The 20,918-nt window shown below is 34.4% G+C and overlaps 1 protein-coding gene and 1 long non-coding RNA gene across 2 annotated transcripts; both read left to right on the forward strand.

The window, feature by feature from the left end:
- Positions 1 to 8,846: 8,846 nt before the first annotated feature.
- Positions 8,847 to 11,014, forward strand: LOC110719103. Its single transcript, XR_002511039.1, has 2 exons — positions 8,847 to 9,510; positions 10,713 to 11,014. It is a non-coding gene; the product is annotated as an uncharacterized LOC110719103 (long non-coding RNA).
- Positions 11,015 to 14,359: 3,345 nt separating this feature from the next.
- LOC110719104 (cytochrome P450 704C1-like) lies at positions 14,360 to 15,629 on the forward strand. Its single transcript, XM_021897999.1, has 3 exons — positions 14,360 to 14,384; positions 14,497 to 14,787; positions 14,870 to 15,629. The coding sequence occupies exons 1-3, from the start codon at positions 14,373 to 14,375 to the stop codon at positions 15,242 to 15,244; spliced, it is 678 nt and encodes a 225-aa protein (XP_021753691.1). The 5' UTR covers positions 14,360 to 14,372; the 3' UTR covers positions 15,245 to 15,629.
- The last annotated feature ends 5,289 nt before the right edge of the window (positions 15,630 to 20,918 follow it).

Here is a 20,918-nt window from a genome sequence, read left to right on the forward strand (position 1 = left end):
ATCCGTGAACGATTTACAAGTTCCTTAAAAACTTGTTGGCGGCTCCCTACTTTGCTTTGTCCCTAATTGTTGTCCCTAATCGTATATGTCAATTTCCACTTCCTATGAGTGTCAAGCATATTCACAACATGCTTAACGTAGGCGCACTTCAAACGACACCTACACTAGTACCTACACCCTAGTGTAGGTAGTACTACCTACACCCCTACCATATATATATATATATATATATATATATATATATATATATATATATATATATATATATATATATATATATATATATATATATATATATATATATAGATATATCTATATATATATATATATAGATATATCTATATATATATATATATTTGAAAGTAATATAATTATGGTTGGATTATGATAGAGTTTTGAATTCTCTTGTGTTGTGTTGAATTGATTTATGGTATTGTAGACACCTAAAAATGTCTCCCCAAAACCAAACTCGATGATGAACAACCTTTCACCGCCATTATTGGTTGGGTTGAGTATTTAATCTTGGAGTGCTTAAATCCATATTTTAATTTCATAACCAACCCAAATTCTAGACCATTATCCAAATCATAAATTATTTTCCTCTTTTCATGCCTTTTAACCCAAAAAAAATCATTTCGTGTCCTTTAAAATCATTCATTTCGTGTCCTTTTTATAAAAACATTTGATCCAGTTTATTTTGGTCCATAATTTGGGTCCAATGATTGAATATTTGGATGGGGCTTGAAAATAGCTTTCCAACGATATATTATAAGCCCAAATCCGAGTTATAATGAATAAGTTATGACCAAAATATTAAACTGAGCCCAAACCAAACCTAAGCCCACCTTACCTACGACCCAATGATCATGTGGAGGGTCCAAATTATTTAATCCTATTCCTCAACCAATTAGGATTAATTGAAAGCTTCTATAAGTTTCTAAAAGATCCTAATTATCCTTTTTGAAAAGATAAGATTAAAGAGTTTGAAATTGAATAAAACTCCTGTTTTTGAAATTCCTAATTTTATCCGAATTGAAAGATGTTCAAAGATAGATAGATATTATTTTCGTGACTCATAGTTTTTATCCAAATTTTATATGGTTGGATATCTCTTGAAATTATCTTTCCAATGATATATTATAATATCTATTCCGAGCAATAACGGAAAAGATATGAATAAAATGTCAAACTCTATCCAAAACTGACACCGTCTAACTATTTCGGCCATATCTTTTATTATATAAAATATTTTAATCTGATTCTAATTGGGTTAGAAAGTAGACTTCAAGAGATTTCCAACGATATCTTATTCATGTTATTCTGATTTCTGGATCAAAAGATATGATAAAAAAAAAAACCGCAAAAAGTGTAGTCTATCGAGTTTAATTCCGATTTAATTTGGATCTTATCTTGTTTTTTCGACCCTTCTTTTTTTTTCTCTATAAATAGAGGTCATATCTCCCCTTTTTCAATCATCAAAAATCTTGATTATCAAATCCTTCTCTCTTCCTCTCTTTTACACTAAAAATCATTCTCTTCTCTCTCTCCCATATTCTACGCATTAAACCTATATTCCTAATTACACCATTCTTCCCTTAAGCACTCCAAGGAGTCTATACTAAACCCGAGGTTCCATCCTTAAACCAAGGCGTGAAAGGTATAAATAACTGAGGGTTTGGACCATATCAAATCTATGTTTATTTAATTTAATTTTCATTTGCTTTCTATTTTTTTTATTGAAGTTACTAATAATTTATTCATGATGTAGCAATATAAAGGAACGCGCAGAATGTGAGTAATTAATGAATTTAATTACTCTTATTTTATTTTTATATTTCTAGCATTATGATTAGGTTATTATTATTATTTGATTTGACTAACGATATTATTGTTAAATTGCTTCCAATATTAATGTTTATTCTATTATTATTTATTGATCACCATATTGCATGTTTAATGGGAATATGTAATTGAAAATCACGCCAAATAAGATAATTTGGACGACCGGTTTAGGTTCCTTTTTAAACTTGTTGTTAAATCAAGTGATCACAAATATTTTAGAATTATGTGTTGCATTAATATTTAACCAATTTAGCCTAATAATAGTTTGGAACAAATTGAATCTTTGTTTGTGTGCCTTTGAGATCACAGGAATCACTTTTCACTATAAGAATCGAGTAAAGGCCAATACGGGCGAATGTGACTCCATGAATCACTTTGTACCATCATCCCCGATCCTCCTTTCGTGGTTCCGAACCATATGGAGTTAGTAATCTCATGGATTATGAATGGGGTGTAACCTTCACGGGTCAATCGTTGTTGCCTTCATTGTCCCTTTATCGTGGTTGCCTTTTATGATCCGTGAACGGTTTACAAGTTCCTTAAAAACTTGTTGGCGGCTCCCTACTTTCCTTGTCCCTAATCGTATTATGTCAATTCCCACTTCCTAAGAGTGCCAAGCATATTCACACATGCTTTTAACGTAGGCGCACTACGAACGACGCCTACAATTTGGCGACTCCACCGGGGAGGATTCTTGGTTATTTATCGGTTTAAGTGATCGGTATTTAATTGAGATGAGTGGATGAGACTTGAAATATTCTTGAATTGTATTCCTGCGATTTAATTGGCATTGTCACATATGCATATTCCTTTTAGGCTACCCATTTTGCCACAATAGTACGTGTTCTACGTATGTGGCTAGCCCGGGGGATTTATGTTCTATCAACTCGAAAACGCTCATGGCAATAAGAGTTCATCCGAGTTTTTAAATCCACCCAAACCATGGAGTCGACTTCGATTTCATCACGAACTTGCGGAGCCGCCCGTTGGCATACACCCTCAAGGGAGGCCCCCTTGCTAACGCGTCCAAACTCTTAACCATGGTACCCTTTGACACCCAAAAGCTTGACCATAGTCTAACATAGAACTTGACTTTAGGTTGCGAATTTCATTGTATCATGCGTGACAATATGCTTATATGTGCATTTTTTTTATTGAATTTTTTAATTATTTTTTTTTCTCTTATCAAACCCTTTTTTTTTATTATTAGAGTCGAGTCATAGATTTTTTTTTTATTTTTGAGTCACCCGGATTTTTATTCCCGTATACTGCACAAGAGTCAACGTGTTTTGGTCATAGCCGGAGTTCTACAAAGAGTTACGTGTCGAGCCACCTATGGATCTGTAGCCCCGAGTTTTATCTTTGATTTAGAGTTGGTTTCGTTCAAATCAGAGTCACAGATCAAAATTTATAACCGATATACTACAGCCCATTCAGTTTAGATTTCTTTTTAGCGTCAACTTTCTTTTGTTTTATTTTTTTAAAAAAAAATTTATATCTTTTTGTGTCAAGCTAGCATTAGCCAAATCCTTTAATCCGTATCAACTCATATAACATAGGATTATAGTTTTTTATTTTATTTATTTATTTTTAATACCCTTGAGTCCTAACTCTTCTAGAATTCTAGTCCTCTTCCTAGTGCTAACCTTAACATGTGTTCTTTGTCTTTGATTGTGGTTGATCTTATTTATGACTAATGATTGCCAATGGACCGTTTTCACCTAATAAATAGCATAAACATTAAAATTGGACAAAATTAATCAAGTTAGTTTGTCTTTTAGTCTTCCATGCTATTTGGTCATTGGGTCCTTTATTTTTCACAACGTCCTCATGTCTAGCCATACGATCATACCACAAGTCTTAATAAACTCACCTAATCACACATGTTGAGTCGTTTCACACACTTTGTCTTCGAGTAATGCACTATATTGTTTATGATCGTATATTAGGACCATGCATGCGTCGTTTTCCGTCGTAATAGGAATGAGAGGAGTTTTTCCCATCAGTTTTCAAAATTCTTTCATACACTCTTCCTTTCCAATCCGAGTACCAGGCCACAAGAAGTAATTCATAAGAAACCATGAAGATGAAGCACAAGACAAGTTCCCATATAAGATTTCATGCTTTTTTTTTCTTCTTTCGTTTCAACCCTTTTCCCCTAATAAGTCTAGCATAGGTTCTCCTTATTCTTATGTCTATATGCCAAGTTCCATCAATGAGTATTTCTTTTCCTTTGCATTCGATCATGTCATTCGCCAAAAAAAAAAAAAAATCAATTACCGAACTAAACACAAGGTACACCAATGACTTGAGGCACCTTTGCAACCCTGTCATTCCCTGTTAACCGTTCAATCACATATCCATTTCTTCATCAACCATTTTGAGCCTCGTATAACGGTTGACCTTTTTTATTCAACCCACATTCACTTAACCCTAGGATGGGAAGGTGTGTAATTGTATAACATTCAAAAAGCAAGTAAAAAAAAGTAGCAAACCAACAATAAAACAATGTCTAAGGGCAAGTGTTCCAATGTCTTTGATATGAACACGTCTCAAATTGCGTCTCTCATCGAGTGCTTGGTACCGTGTCTGAGAAACATGAATTCTAAGTGAGTGATGGACCGCATGATTTGAGATTGCCCACATTGATTCAAAAAAAAAAAAAAAAAAAACTTCAAAAAAAAAATGAAAATAAACTTGCAAAATTCAAAATTTTCAAATTCATGATTACATATCTTGGGGATTCTCTCGGGTCTTGAGCCTTGTACCCTTTTCTTCTTTAAACCATCAACTTAACCATATTACAACCCTTGAAAGACCTCTTTGAGGTGTACATACACTTGTGCAAAGTTCGGTTAGAGCTACGTTCGGCCTGATTCCTAACGGATACGTAGGCAACCTCACATTGAGGCGCGGCCACATTCATATTCATATGCATAATCAAGTCGAAGAATATCCAATGCTTAATCCTATGACCCTACCCATTTAGAGATAGACTTGGGGGCTTGAACCCATATCACATTAGCTTACCCAGCCTAAAGAGTCATCATCTTTGACTCTTCTCACATATATTTCCATCACCATAACCCTTGCAGCCAGCCTTAGTATTACATTCACACACTTCACTCACACATCCATATCCATATCAATCATCCTTCCCTTTAAGAGTCCTTTATCATGAAATCTTGTTTAAACAATGTGCATGTTTCATCATCTTTCAGGACAACATGAATTAAAAGAAACATTGTATACTTGCTTAGCTTCCTGACCTGAGAAATGTTCATTGTTTCACGCATCGCATAATGTGTTGAGAAACATTTATATATCAATGATTTTTAATCATACAAAGCATATCGTGCTTAGCTCCTTGACCTAAGCAACGTTCATTATGCAATAATCATTTCATCTATATGCGTGCTTAGCTTCCATACCTAAGTGACGTTCAAGATCGTTTCTTTACACCATATATGATGCTTAGCTCCATCGTGTCACATGATGTAATTGTCCTTAGACTCCTGGCCTAAGGACATGCATCATACATACATTACTTTCAAGAAAAGCAATTCAATCCATGCGATTCATTTTGTCTTGCTCAACGAGGAAGTTCAAAACTTCTTTCCTTTTTTCGCGTCTTTTCTTTTGGGGAAGTTTAAAAAAACTTTTTCAAAATTTTCTCATCGAGGGAAGGTCGAAAATAAAAGTTCAGTTTTCACATCTTCCTTTTTCGGGAGAAAGTTGGTACCCTCCACTCATGGAAAAAATTGGCGGAAAATTTTTGCATTTGCATCTTTCGTTTGCTTGTGTCTGCACACTCACAAGTCATACACATGTCATGTCACATCAAGTCAAACTTTGTCAATTCAGTGGTCAAGTCAATCACAACATATACGAGTCCATTGGCAAATTTATTTTTGCAGGTCTCATCTACAGCCCACGTTCGGGGACAAGCGGACCAACAACAACCAACGTCCGGGGACAAGCAGACCATCTATAGCCCACGTCCGGGGACAAGCGGACCATCTACAGCCCACGTCCGGGGACAAGCGGACCATCTACAGCTCATGTTCGGGGACAAGCGAACCATTTACAGCCCACATTCGGGGACAAGCAAACCAACTACAGCCCTCGTCCGGGGACAAGCAGACCATCTACAGCCCACGTTCGGGGACAATCGAACCACCATCATTCATGACGCAAGATTCTCGATACACAGAGACTTGCAATCTCATCATCTGTCAACTTTCCTCGAGCATGGAAAGTATTATCCAGTGGATTTCTTCAAGCATAGAAAACCGCCAAATTCCTTTGTCGGCTTTCCTCAAGCATGGAAAGCATTATCGGTGGATTTCTTCAAGCATAGAAAAACGCCAAAATCATATGTCGACTTTCCTCAAGCATGGAAAGTATCATCCAGTAGGTTTCTTCTAGCTTAGAAAGCTACCAAACTCATTTGTCGGCTTTCCTCAAGCATGGAAAGCATTTCAACAAATGTCATCCGGTGGATTCCTTCAAGCATAGGAAGCTACCAAGCTCATTTGCCACCAATACACTGGTGTTAGATAAGCATTTTATCCCTTTACTCTTTTATCTGTAGAACTAACATTTTTCTGCAAGTATCGGCGTATACAAAATGATTTAGGATCGCAAAACGTCTTAAATCATTCTCCGTCCCTATCAACTACTTTGACTATCGTTTTTGAAACTGACGTTTCTACAAACTCAGTCAAAGTGGGGGCTTCTGTAAACACCTAAAAATGTCTCCCCAAAACCAAACTCGATGATGAACAACCTTTCATCGCCATTATTGGTTGGGTTGATTATTTAATCTTGGAGTGCTTAAATACATATTTCAGTTTCATAAAACAACCCAAATTCAAGCCCATTTTCCCAAAACATAAATTATTTTCCTCTTTTTATGCCTTTAAACCCAAAATAATTCATTTTGTGTCCTTTAAAATCATTCATTTCGTGTCCTTTTTATAAAAACGTTTGATCCAGGTTATTTTGGTCCATAATCTAGGTCCAATGATTGAAAATAGCTTTCCAACGATATATTATAAACCCAAATCCGAGTTATAACGAATAAGTTATGACCAAAATATTAAACTGAGCCCAAACCGAACCTAAGCCCACCTTACCTACGACCCAATGATCATGTGGAGGGTCCAAATTATTTAATCTTATTCCTAAATAAATTAGATTAATTGGAAGATTCCATAAGTTTCTAAAAGATCCTAATTCTCCCTTTTGAAAAGATAAGATTAAAGAGTTTGAAATTGAATAAAACTCCCTTTTTTGAAATTCCTAATTTTATTCGAATTGAAAGATGTTCAAAGATAGACATATATTATTTTCTTGCATCATAGTTTTTATCCAAATTTTATATGGTTGGATATCCCTTAAAATTATCATTCAAATGATATATTATAATTCAATTCCGAGCAATAACGGAAAAGATATGAATAAAATGTCAAACTCTATCCAAAACTGACACCGTCTAACTATTTCGGCCATATCTTTTATTATATAAAATATTTTAATCTGATTCTAATTGGGTTAGAAAGTAGACTTCAAGAGATTTCCAACGATATCTTATTCATGTTATTCTGATTTCTGGATCAAAAGATATGATAAAAAAAAACCGCAAAAAGTGTAGTCTATCGAGTTTAATTCCGATTTAATTCGGATCTTATCTTGTTTTTTCGACCTTTCTTTTTTTCTCTATAATAGAGGTCATATCTCCCCTTTTTCAATCATCAACAAGCTTGATCATAAAAACCTTCTCTCTTCCTCTCTTTTACACTAAAAATCATTCTCTTCTCTCTCCCATATTCTAAGCATTAAACCTATATTCCTAATTACACCATTCTTCCCTTAAGCACTCCAAGGAGTCTATACTAAACCCGAGGTTCCATCCTTAAACCAAGGCGTGAAAGGTATAAATAACTGAGGGTTTGGACCAAATCAAATCTATATTTATTTAATTTAATTTTCATTTGCTTTCTATTTTTTTTATTGAAGTTACTAACAGTTTATTCATGATGTAGCAATTTAAAGGAACGCGCAGAATGTGAGTAATTAATTAATTTAATTACTCTTATTTTATTTTTATATTGCTAGCATCATGATTAGGTTATTATTATTATTTGATTTGACTAACGATATTATTGTTAAATTGCTTCCAATATTAATGTTTATTCTATTATTGTTTATTGATCACCATATTGCATGTTTAATGGGAATATGTAATTGAAAATCACGCCTAATAAGATAATTTGGACGACCGGTTTAGGTTCCTTTTTAATCTTGTTGTTAAATCAAGTGATCACAAATATTTTAGAATTATGTGTTGCATTAATATTTAACCAATTTAGCCTAATAATAGTTTGGAGCAAATTGAATCTTTGTTTGTATGCCTTTGAGATCACAGGAATCACTTTTCACTATAAGAATCGAGTAGAGGCCAATACGGGCGAATGTGACTCCATGACTCACTTCGTACCATCATCCCCGATCCTCCTTTCATGGTTCCGAACCATATGGAGTTAGTAATCTCATGGATTATGAATGGGGTGTAACCTTCACGGGTCAATCGTTGTTGCCTTCGTTGTCCCTTGATCGTGGTTGCCTTTTATGATCTGTGAACGGTTTACAAGTTCCTTAAAAACTTGTTGGCGACTCCCTACTTTCCTTGTCCCTAACGTATTATGTCAATTCCCACTTCCTAAAAGTGCCAAGCATATTCACACATGCTTTTAACGTAGGCGTACTTCGAACGTACCTGTAGGCGTCGTTCGAAGTGGTCTACATGATTGAAATATTGGCACTCTTAGGAAGTAAAATTAGGAAGTCAATTCCCAATATTTAAGTAATGGAATAGAGATTAACTATTTCAATCTATATTTATTTAATTAAAAAAAATAGAGACCATTTATTTAGGAGAAGTGGTCTCTCCTTTTTTTAATTAAATAAATATATAAAAGAGAGAGACCATCTATTTACAAAAAGTGGTCTCTCATTTTTTGAATTAGATAAATAAATAAAAGAGAGACCATCTATTTACAAAAGTGGTCTCTCCTTTTTTTAATTAAATAAATAAATAAAAGAAAGACCATCTATTTACAAAAGTGGTCTCTCCTTTTTTTAGTTAAATAAAAAATCATCGATTTACAAAGTCAGGTTCCAAAAAAAAAAATTAAAACTCTAAAAACTCGGCAAAGAGGAAAACCCAAACCCTAATTTCATTTCCTAAAAAAACCCATACCCCCACCCCCTCTCTCCCCCCTCTCTCTCTCTCTCTACACCTCCGGCCGCAAATTCCACCAATATCTTCATCGGCGGTGCCGAAATCACTCATCCAAACCTATTCATCAGCAACGTCATCACCTTAACGAAATCACTCATCCAAAGCTCGTCGACGCCGGAATCCGACTCCGATTAAGCGGCTACAGCTTCCTCGCTATCGCAATCCCTAACCAAATGCTGAAGTTCGTCGATCTCGAGTCTTTGCTGCCGTCGACGGTGCTTCTAGCGAAACTCTCACCATCACAACTCCAGACGGTTGCTCGCGGCTTCACTCTCTCCCTCTCACAGTTGCTCCACCAGAGCAAGTAACGTCGTCGTTGTCACGCTGGGCCACCACCTGCTCTTCCCATCATTCCATTAAAGGTTAGTTCTTTATTTTTTTTTATTTTTTGCGAATTATTTTTTAAAATTCGTAGAAATTTTTTAAAACTGCAAACACAATTATTTCCATTCCTTAATTTTACAAATTAATTTTTCCTTCCATTCTCTGCGAATTAATTTTTCCTTCCATTTGACACTAATTTTATTCCTAGTTTTTTAAAATTCGGATCTTTAATTTAAATTCCCATCATCTGATTGGTATGTTTATGAATATTTTAGCTAATATGTTATTCTCAATTCTAGCTGAAATTGTGGGAATTAAAATGCTCTAATATGTTATTCTCAATTCTAGCTGAAATTGTGGGAATTAAAATGAGAATTAAAATGCTCTTTATGATGTTTGTCTTCTAGTTCATTTGCTTATCTGCTTTTCTTTTCGTTCTCCAAACTTTCAAGGTTGACTCTTTCTCTTGACCCCTGAGACTTCCTTAAGTAGCTTGCGTTTTATCTCCCAATTGGTGTCTTTCTGGTTGCATTGGTCTTTCTGGTTGCTTGGCTCACTGTCTGGCTCCTTTGCCTTGCATTGGTTTGCTACTGTTGGCTTACGCCTCTTCCTATTGTACACAACCCACGGTTGTTGAGTCATCACAGAACGTCTAAACATTACCTGGGAGAGAGGCATCCAATTCCTCGAACATGTTAGCCCATGGCCTGGATGAGATTGGCAGGAGGATGATTGTAGATATCTCGTTCTATTTCTGCTCCCCTCCTGGTCTTAACCAGCCCTACATCAAGGAACTTGCTAATTCCTTTTCCATGTTAGAGGCAACTAATCACATGCCTTCTTTTGCTGCTGCTCCTAAGTCCCTGTTACAGGGCTCCCCTATCAACTATCACTTCTACATTTCTTTCATGCTTTTATTTTTAGCTAATCTTTACTTTCCGTCTTTCGATTGGTTAAGGTTTCTTGGTTTGCAATTTTCAGCTAGTAAGCAAACTTGGAAACTGCTTCTGCTTACAAACTCTGATCTGCTAGATGTTTTAACATCTAAGTTGTAATATATTTCCTTTCCTTGTTAAAAAAAAAGAAAAAAGATGAAAAAGTGAGCTAAGGTTGTGGATTGAGGATGTTCATCAATATGCTTTGTTATGTCTGATTTTTCAGCTTTTGGTTAGATATCTCTCTGATTTCCGTTAAAATTAAATAAATAAATTATACTCTTATTTGATGGCATATGTTGTAGGTTGCAGGTATTTCCCTCGATTTGTACATATTCTTCGGAAGACATTGATGAAATGCCAGATTTGTGGATTAAATATGTTCTTTTTTGAAGAAGATTCGTGATAAATGAGCTTAATGATGAATGAGTTGAGCTTCAGTACGAGATTAGCTTAGTGTTAATCATTATACTTGTGAATTTAGCTCCACTTTTGAAACTTTTTTTTTTTTAAGGAAAAGCTCTACTTTTGAATATTAGAATTAATGTAAATTTTGGGTTATGTTGGAGAGAATTAGTTTTTGTATTAAAGCTTTTATATTTATATATATATATATGTAGGGGTGTACACCGGTCCAAAACCGGATCGGACCTGGACCGGACCTGTTTGGACCGGGGACCTGAATTGGGTAATTATGAGGACCGGGGACCGGACCTGAATTAACAGGTCCGGTTCCGGGCCAGACCTGAAAAATCAGGTCCGGTCCGGGTTTGGACCTGAATGGACCTGTTTTGTGTCTTTTTCGTTTTTTTTTTTTTTTTAATACAAAACCTGTTGGACCTGCATATGGACCTGTTTTGTGATTTTTAGACCTGTTGCATAATTTAATAATTACATACAAACCAAAATTATCAATTACAAAACTACATAAAGTCTATAAAGTCCCGATTCTCAAACACCAAAAATACAAATGAGTCCACCGAAAATACAAATAAGTCCACGAAAACTCATAAAATTACATAAATTCTCTTAAGTCTCAACTCTCAACTCTCAAGTACTAGGAATACATAAATTCTCCAACGAGTTGTTTTCCCTTTGATCGCGTGATTCACACTAATGAGTCCACGAAAACAACTTCATCGTCTACATCGTTAGATTCACCACGTTGCACCTCTAAATAAAATACAATATAGAATATATTAATGATTGATAACAATGAAATAATAAATTTGGTGTAACAAAATTTCAAATACATAAAATTATTACTACCTTTCTCTATTTCCTCTAACTCTTTCAAATTTTCTTCCACATCAACAATTGGCACTTCCTTAGCTCTAAGCCAATCTTGTGTGCAAAGTAACGCTTGAACCATCTTCAATACAAAAATATTACACAAATATGTATAAACAAAGTCATATTAAGATATAAACAAACTTGATTTTATAAAATAAAAAGATAACGATGCATTACCTTAGGAGTTAAAGAACTCCGAAATGGATCTAGAGTACGACCTCCCGTACTAAAAGCAGATTCCGATGCAACGGTCGACAATGGGATGGCTAGTATGTCACGTGCCATGCGATTAAGAATCACATAACGCTGACCATTCTTACCCCACCATGTCAATGCATCTTGTTCTTCCTCCTCCGGCCCTAATTGATCATTTAAGTACCTATCCAACTCACTTATCGCATACCCACTTGTCCCCTTCAATCGTTTTGCTCTTTCTTTTAGTTTCCTCACATAATCGGAACCCACTCCTTTACTATTATCAATATCCATTGACATATTATCTCCACAATCTGGAATATTAGAAGTAGCATACATTTTTCTATATTCCTCAAATAAAGAGTAAGCGAACTCCTTCACATCATTAGCAAGTTTTGTACCCTTTTCCGGTCCATGCATATCCGTTAGTGTCAATTCAACAATGACCATCTTAGTGAGGGTCGAGAAGAAGAGCAACATAAATGAACTTATTCATCTTATCCACATCCCCCCAATACTTATCAAACTTTTTTTTCATTGCAATGGCCATGGCTTGAAAATTCAAGTCCTCACTTTGTTCCCAATTATTCAACATATCATACATAGAAGCAATTTCTCCTAAACCTTTATTAGCTGTCACATAATGGGAACCAGAAATTCGTTTAGTTAACAGATAAAACCCCCCTAGAAACAAAACCAACCTCTCCACTTTTTCCCAATCTTCGGGTTCGGGAGGCCTTTCATTGTCATTCAAATCCTCTCCATCAGGAAGAGATAACCCACTAAAAACACGTCGAAACTTCAAAGCCGTTTCCAACATTATGTATGTGGAGTTCCAACGAGTGGGGACATCAAAGGATAAAGAAGATTTTGAATCTATGTTTGCTTTTTGCACAAGATCTTTGAATCTAAGTATTCTTGCAGGGGAATTCTTAACATATTTCACAGCATTTCTAACTCTATCAATGCACACACCATGTTCTCTAATACCATCCCACACAATTAAATTAATGATATGAGCAATGCATCTAACATGGAGATTTTTTCCATCATTTATACATCCTGTTCTTCTAACCATTCTACTCAAGTGTGCACAAGCAACATCATTTGAAGAAGCATTATCAACAGTGACAGTAAAAAGTTTATCATCAATACCCCAATACTCTAAACATGCCTCAACTGCTTTTCCAATAGCCTCTCCTTTATGACTAGAAATTGGACAAAAATTTATGATCTTTTTATTCAATTTCCAGTCATTATCAATGAAATGAGCTGTAAGACACATATAATTAATTCTTTGTATTGAAGTCCAAGTATCAGTGGTCACAGAAATTCTTTGACATGTCTTAAACATTTCTCTCAATTTCTCTTTTTCACTATAATACAACTTTAAACAATCACGAGCAATGGTAACACGAGATGGAATGTGAAATTGTGGACATGCAACTTGCACAAAGTGCCTAAAACCGGATTTTTCCACATGCTTAAATGGTAACTCATCAACAATAATCATGTGAATCAATGCCTCTCTAACATCATTCAAGTTAATAATCCTACTCCCACACTTTAATTCACTACTCTCATGTTCTTGATCAAAATACAATTTAGTTTGCTTTTCTTTGCCCTTTTCTTTTTCTATATTAATAGGATTACCGAGACATGATTCTGCATGGTTTTTAACATTTTTTGAACCATTAAGATTACCATCAGCAGCAAAAGTTTTAGGACAGAACTTACATTCAGCTCGTAGTTTTCCATTCTCGACGTACTCTAAGTAATATTTCCAATACTCAGCTTTCCTCTTACTTTTTCTGTTCCATATATATTCCCGCCCCGCTTTTAGCTTCTTATCAGGAGGCAAAGTAGATTGCAATTCTTCCATATCCTTTTCAGAAAGTGGCTGTGACGTTTGTTCAGAAAAAGAAGCAGACCGTTTGGATTGAGAGCTCTCCATCTACAATATAATTATATACAATATAAGTAATTTTAAAGTAACAATTATATACACATACCATTTTATAAAAAAAATTTAAGAGCAACTTACATTGCAAGAATAAGAATCCGTGGTTCCTTGACTTCCTTCACTCCCTGCAAGAATAAAAACAAAAATAAGAACCCCTGAACTACACACAGGTTAGCCAACTTATTTAATCTTAATAATCTGAGTCCATACTTTTAGCAGCCTAGCAGGAATAAACACAAATTTTAAAGTATAAGTTAGCTTAAAAAGTGTCCATATATACACATTAGAAATATCAATACACATTAGAAATACTTTCAACTTTCTGAAATTTATGTTAAGAAAAAAATGAGAGAGGCATTGCCCACACAACACAACACAACACAACACAACCAACTTTCTGAAATTTATGTCAATACCCAGATCCACCACTGCCCACACAACACAACACAAGTACACAACCAGCTTCATTGGCAGCCCCACCCCTAGCCGCCTTCTGTGACACTCCACCCAAATTATGGATATTCAGGTAAGATGGTGTTTTACTGGTTGTATTGGACAAAAGTGTTTTACTGATAAGATGAGCTATGTACTTTTGGAGACTTTGGAGTAACGAACTAACTTGAAATGGCTTTCTATAGGACTTGTTTATGAAGTCAACGTTAGATTCTATTTTCAAAGTTGCATTTGGAGTTGATCTAGACAGTATGTGTGGCTCAAATGAAGAAGGGAAGAAATTTGGCCAGGCTTTTGATGATGCTAGTGCTTCAACCATGTTACGATATGTAGACATCTTTTGGCCTATCAAGAAATTTCTCAACATTGGCGCAGAGGCTAAACTTAAGAGAAGTGTCAAAACTGTTGATGATTTTGTTTACAAATTAATCAGTAACAAAGTGGAACTAATGAAAAGTTCACAAAGCAATGTCTCAGTAAGTGAATCATAACTTAGAAGTCTGTAATCATATCGGTTTACTGAGGAGATTAATGCATTCTTTCTGTGTGAATTTGTAGGAAATGCAGATGAAAAAGGATGATATCTTGTCAAGGTTCCTGGAGCAGAGCGACACTGATTTGAAGTATCTGAGAGATATAATCTTGAGCTTTGTAATTGCGGGTAAAGACACAACAGCAGTTACACTTTCATGGTTTGTTTACATGCTTTGTAAACACCAGAATATACAGGAAAAGGTTGCTGAAGAAGTAAGGAAAATTACGAAAATGGAAGGAGTTGGAAAATTTTCAGAACTTGCTGCTAGTTTGACAGAAGAATCACTTGAAAGAATGCAGTATTTACATGCTGCATTGACAGAAACTCTCAGACTCTATCCAGCAGTTCCAATGGTAATTCTAGCTAGTCGCAGTCAGAAAATTTCATTGCTCTCATAATCTCATTGTTTGTTCTCTTCCTTTTTATTTTTCTCTTTTGTGTTACACGTTACTTGCTGAAGTTTATGTCAATTTCAGAGGCACATTCCAACTTATCATATATCAACCAAGCTAATTTCTACCTTTCTCTCAATTTCTAATTTTGAAATCAAAATAATTGCATTTTCTCTAATTTCAAAGTCCAACCAAAAGGAGTCTAAGAAATTCAGGTACTTGACAAAAATAAACAATGCAATCATGATGAAAAACTAATTGTCCTCTGCTACAATCCCATTACCAAAACATAAAAATAAATAAATTCGAAGATAAACCATACTTGTTATCAATTCTAAACATTAAACCCTAAAACCCTAAACTTTAAACTAAAAAAAACCAAAAAAAAAAACATAAATTCGAAAGAAATTCGAAAATAAACCAAAAAAGAAAAAACATAAATTCGAAAACATTGAAGTAAAAAAAAGAAATTCAACATGCAAACATCAAATAATCATTATAAGCAATTGAAACATGAATAAACATATAAATTCTAACACTTAATTCATTATTTCGAATACAAAATACCCAAACATAATTAGATAATTTAGATTTACATTAAAAAAAAAATAACTTACCGGAGAAATGGAAAATCGCGTAGTAGCTGTCTCATGCGGTGGTCGGTGGGCGCCTGGGCTTCGCCTGAGAGAGTGAGGAAGGCAGGAGGTGTCGGCGGTGGGCGTTGCCGCGTTGGGCTGACTCGGCTGAGACTTGCGTGACTGCGTGTCTGCGTGAGGGAGAGGGGGAGACAGCCTGTTTGTTAGGGTTAGAATGAAATGAAAGAGAATTCAAGCGTCACTCAAGGCCTCAAGCTGTCAAGCAGCAGCATTATTTTAATTTTTTTTTTTTTTTTTTTTTTTAAAAAAAAAAAAACAATTTTTCCGGGTTTCAGGTCCGGACCTGAAAACCCCGGGTTTAGACCGGGTCCGGACCGGAACCGGGAACCTTGATTTTTAAGGACCGGGACCGGACCTGAATCAACAGGTCCGGGTCAGGTCCGGTCCGGATCAGGTCGGTTCAGGTCCGGTTTCAGGTCCGGTCCAGTTTTTGTACACCCCTATATATATGTATGTATTAACGCGCAGGTACAACAACATATATATTGGCGCCAAAATTTATTGTAGGAATATGAATTGCAAAAGGGCCAGGATATTAGACGAATATAATTATTTAATTTTTTTTAAAAAAATAAGCGACCTTGGAGAGACCACTTATTTTAAATAAATGGTCTCATTATTCAAAAAAGAAAGACCACTCATTTAAAATAGGTGGTCTCAGTATTTAAATCTAGAGACCAACTATTTAAATCATTTGGTCTCTTATCCCTCTATATTATTTTTTATTAAATAAAAAAAAGAGACCATCTATTTTAACTAGGTGGTATAAGGTATTGTAGGGTTAGACCACTTTTAATAAAGTGGTTTGTTTGGCCAAAGAGACGTGTGAGCTAGAGACCACCTCTAAGGTAGTCTTTTTGGCCATTTTGATATGGTCTCTTTGGCTATTTTTGTAGTAGTGAGTATATAGTGCTAAAAAATTATGAACCCCACATGTGAGTGGAAATATTAAGTCCATGAACACCCACATGTGAGCATTATTTTGTCCCACACACAAAAGACTAAAGGGGAAATGTAGTGAAAATGAAATTCCACATTGAAAGAATTCAAGACCACTATTATATAAAGCTAAAAGGTTACTCCCTTCATTGCCATATGCTTTTAAAGTACAATTTCATTGGTCTGGTAAAGTGGCAAACTTGCACTCTGTGATGCGTGTGGCACAAACGTGTATTTGACTATGTTTCGAATTTTTTATGAATAATTTCTTGTAAAAGAAGGCCAGCGGTGCCTAGAGAGTAGAGATTTGAGACAGAACACAAAAAATCCTACAGCCTTGCAGCGCACTCTTAGGAACCATGTTTATCAACTAATAAAAAAACAAAACCTATAATTAATTTTTGTGCAAGTTTATAATTTTTAATTAACACATGATATTAACGATGAATCTGTCATTTTATTATTTATAATATTCATATAAAGTGTTGAAAAGAGGGAGCCGAGTTGGTATCAAATGAAGTAACATGAACATGAACACTACTGATCCATCTTTCTTCAAAATATTATTTTATTAATATTATTTCTTGATTTTTTTGTTAACTTAAATTAATGATCACGTCACGTTAATAGAACAAATAAAAGCTGGCTTCAGAAACAATAATACACTGCTAAGCAGTTAATTGCCTAACTAAAATTATACAATAAGATAATGTTTGTACAAAAAATAAAATGAAAACAATTACACAGAGCTCAATGTTGTTTTTAACTGGAAAGTTTACGTACAAAAGTACAAGACTTCATGTAAATCCACAAAAAAGTTAATTAAGTATTAGTATATTATTTGATTATGATTACAATCTAATCTTCATGATCTGACTGTTCGGCAAACCAAGAAGTCAAAAAAATGGTATAAGAGAGGGAATAGCTAGTTTATTGTTACCAAAATATAATGTGGATTGAGTTGGTTTTTTTGTCACTATCCTCTTGTAATATGCCAAAGGCCCAAAGGATGGAACTCGCATTAGCTGTAACATGTAATTGATGCATATAAACAAGTTGATAAGGTGCAAAGCAAAAATTGAATTTTGGTGTACATTTTTATATTTCGCAGATAGCTTGGTTTAAGTCATAAGAATGTTTCCTATAAATTGTAAATATGTAATGAATCTTGACTGAAATATGAAGTACAAGAAGTATTTATGACTATTTATTTACATATAGGAAAATATAGTATTTTTTTACTTTAATTTAATATTCACTTCACATTATCCTAAACTTATAGTTAAGAATGTACAACCAAGCAAAGCTTGGTGGAGTCGATGAGCAATTCACCTTTGAGGTCACAAGTTCGAGCCCCACCTACTGCAAAAAACTTGGGGGTAGCATAGCATCCGACTCGTAATTTTCGGATCCGAATCTGGTCCGTTTATACGGACCTCCGAAATGATCCGAATATTTTTTTAATTTTTATTTTATGTAATGTCATATACCTATAATTGCTTATATTGTCATACCTATTAAAATATAAACATAACATATTTAAATTATAAACTAAGTTGCATAACAAAATTTTGCTACAAAACAAGCAAATAATTGTCCCAAGTTATAGAGCATATATGCTTATACTCTCGGATTCGGACTCGGGTCGGACTCCATCGGACTTTACGTAGGGTCCAAGTCCGATCCACCTCCTATTCGGATTCAGATCTATTTTATCGGATTCGGACTAATTTTAAACGGATTCGAATTGGATTTTTTTTCTTCGGATCGGATCAGATTTGAATCAAACTTGGATTAAATTGCCATCCCCAGGTATAACTAAAAAAAACAGAGAAAGTATAATTTATTCTAATCTAGACTTAAATTATTGCACACCCTATTGACCAAATTCCACTTATACAAGGAGCTTACTAGCTTAGTAATTATCCCGGACCAATGCATATACACTATTATTAGAAAATACATCAGTTCATAGACTTCATACCTCATTATATATTATACAAAGCTCTTCTCAAGATTCCATCACTGCAAGAATTTATTTTTATTAGGTATAACAACCTCAAACCTAAGAAACAAATTATAAGAATTACTCTGTTAATGAATAAATGTTTTACAAGATTAAAATGGTCGTTTATTTTATTTTATTATTTAAAATTTGGTAAAATAATATGATCATGTCTTTCACCGTACCCCCAAAAAAAAACATCAAGACTAACTTATTTAATTTTAGAAGGTACCGTAAGATGAAAAATCCTACAAGATCGGAATTCCTCACGAAAATTGGGTTTTAGAAAGAGGGGATCTCTTCTTCCCCCAGTGCACCTAACCAGAATTGAATTGAAAAGTGCTCTCCTTTTGTTAGGTCAATGCAAGATAAATTGATCATGACCAACTTGGTTGGAGTATTTATCGTTCACCTTCTGTTTTTGGTGTACTTGCAACTCTTTTCTTATCATGCTTGTCGATTTATTATTTCTATCTATAATAACTTTAATTACGAATAATATATAAAAAATTTAATCATTAATATGAAAATACTATTATTTAAGACGAACCAAACACAATTACATTTTGTTTTTCTTAGTTATGAATCATCAATCCTAATCAAAGTAAAGCAAATAAATCGAGTATATAAAAATCGGAGGAAGTAAATACGTAGTGTCCGAATGAAGTATTCATCCTTTCTCTCTCCAAAACCCTAGCCTCCATTGTTGAATTTTGAAGGGGTTTCCATCGATTTTAATCGGTGGAAAGCCCCAATCCTTGTTTCTTTATTGTTTTTTTTAGGTTTATAATAATACTTCTTCCTTTTGGGAGGAACTTTTCTCCCTCGAAAGAAAGGGTTTCCGATCTCCTTCGAAAGACAAGAGTTTTTCGACCTCCTTCGAAAGACAAGGTTTATCTCCTCTTTTCGAGGGAGAAATTTCTTAGTTTTGAATCTATGGTAGCAGATCTAATGGATTGTCGTGAAATTATTTCGTTGGTGAAAAAGTTATCAAGTTTTCGAATACGAACAGATGAATCGGAAGGAAATCATCCTCACGGCTACAAAGGATCATTAGATTGTCTCTCCAACAAGGCTGTAATTTTCAGCGATATAAGCGGGAGATGCTCCGCAATGCAAGATCTACTCGACGATCGTAGTTTTTATGAAGGAAAATTGTATTTGATTCAATATCTTATATATTTGTTAACGTCGAATCTCTATTATATATGTCGTATGACTTTTAATTAATGAAATATTTTTGTTTTTCAAAAAATAAAAAAACGTAGTGTCCAGGTTTGTAACCCTTGCATGTGGATTACCTAGCAATTTTAGTTTATAGTATGAGTGTATGAGTACAGCTCAGTCAATTGACAAAAGTTGTCACCACTTTAGTAGTTTAGTAACTTCTAATATCCTGCAACATGGTACCAAGTGTCCAAGTATCCTTTCTTAACTAGTTTTGGACTTTTGACTCAATGATCTGTAAATGGTACTTTTTATTAGCAGATAAACAAATGAGTTAAGGAATTTTAGACAATTATTACTAGGACAACTAATGGATTTCGAAATCAACCATATATAAAGTAAAAAATAAAAAACAAAATAACCAAAAATAAAATAAAATAAAATAAACAAAAAGGTTAATAGTTTCCGTGGAAAGAATTTGCTTATCCTAAAGTGTATTCATATGTATCAAACTTAACCTCTGCCTTGTGGTACTATAAATCTAATTAATCAAGTTAAATATTTTTTTTTAATTAGTACTATGCATGACAGCATGAGCCATTAAATTAAAGGTCCTTTCACCTTCACTAAAATCCTTAATGTCATGTTGTATACCATTCCTAAAATTAGAAGAATACATTATATGGAATGAATTATGGATTAGGAGGAAGTATAAATGGAGGGGTGTGAGACATGGTGAAATGTCTCACAACTATTAAAAAAATAAAATGTTACAATGAAGAGAGAGAATGGAGGAGAGAGATAGGAAAAGTAAAAAAGGCAATGCGGGCTCTACTAATACTTTTCAGATATATGTTCACGTGTAAAAAATTTACAGGAGCCACTATCACCGAGTTTATATTTTGTTCCACTT

This window comes from Chenopodium quinoa, unplaced genomic scaffold, assembly GCF_001683475.1.
Source record: "Chenopodium quinoa cultivar QQ74 unplaced genomic scaffold, ASM168347v1, whole genome shotgun sequence".
NCBI classification, from domain to species: Eukaryota; Viridiplantae; Streptophyta; class Magnoliopsida; order Caryophyllales; family Amaranthaceae; genus Chenopodium; species Chenopodium quinoa.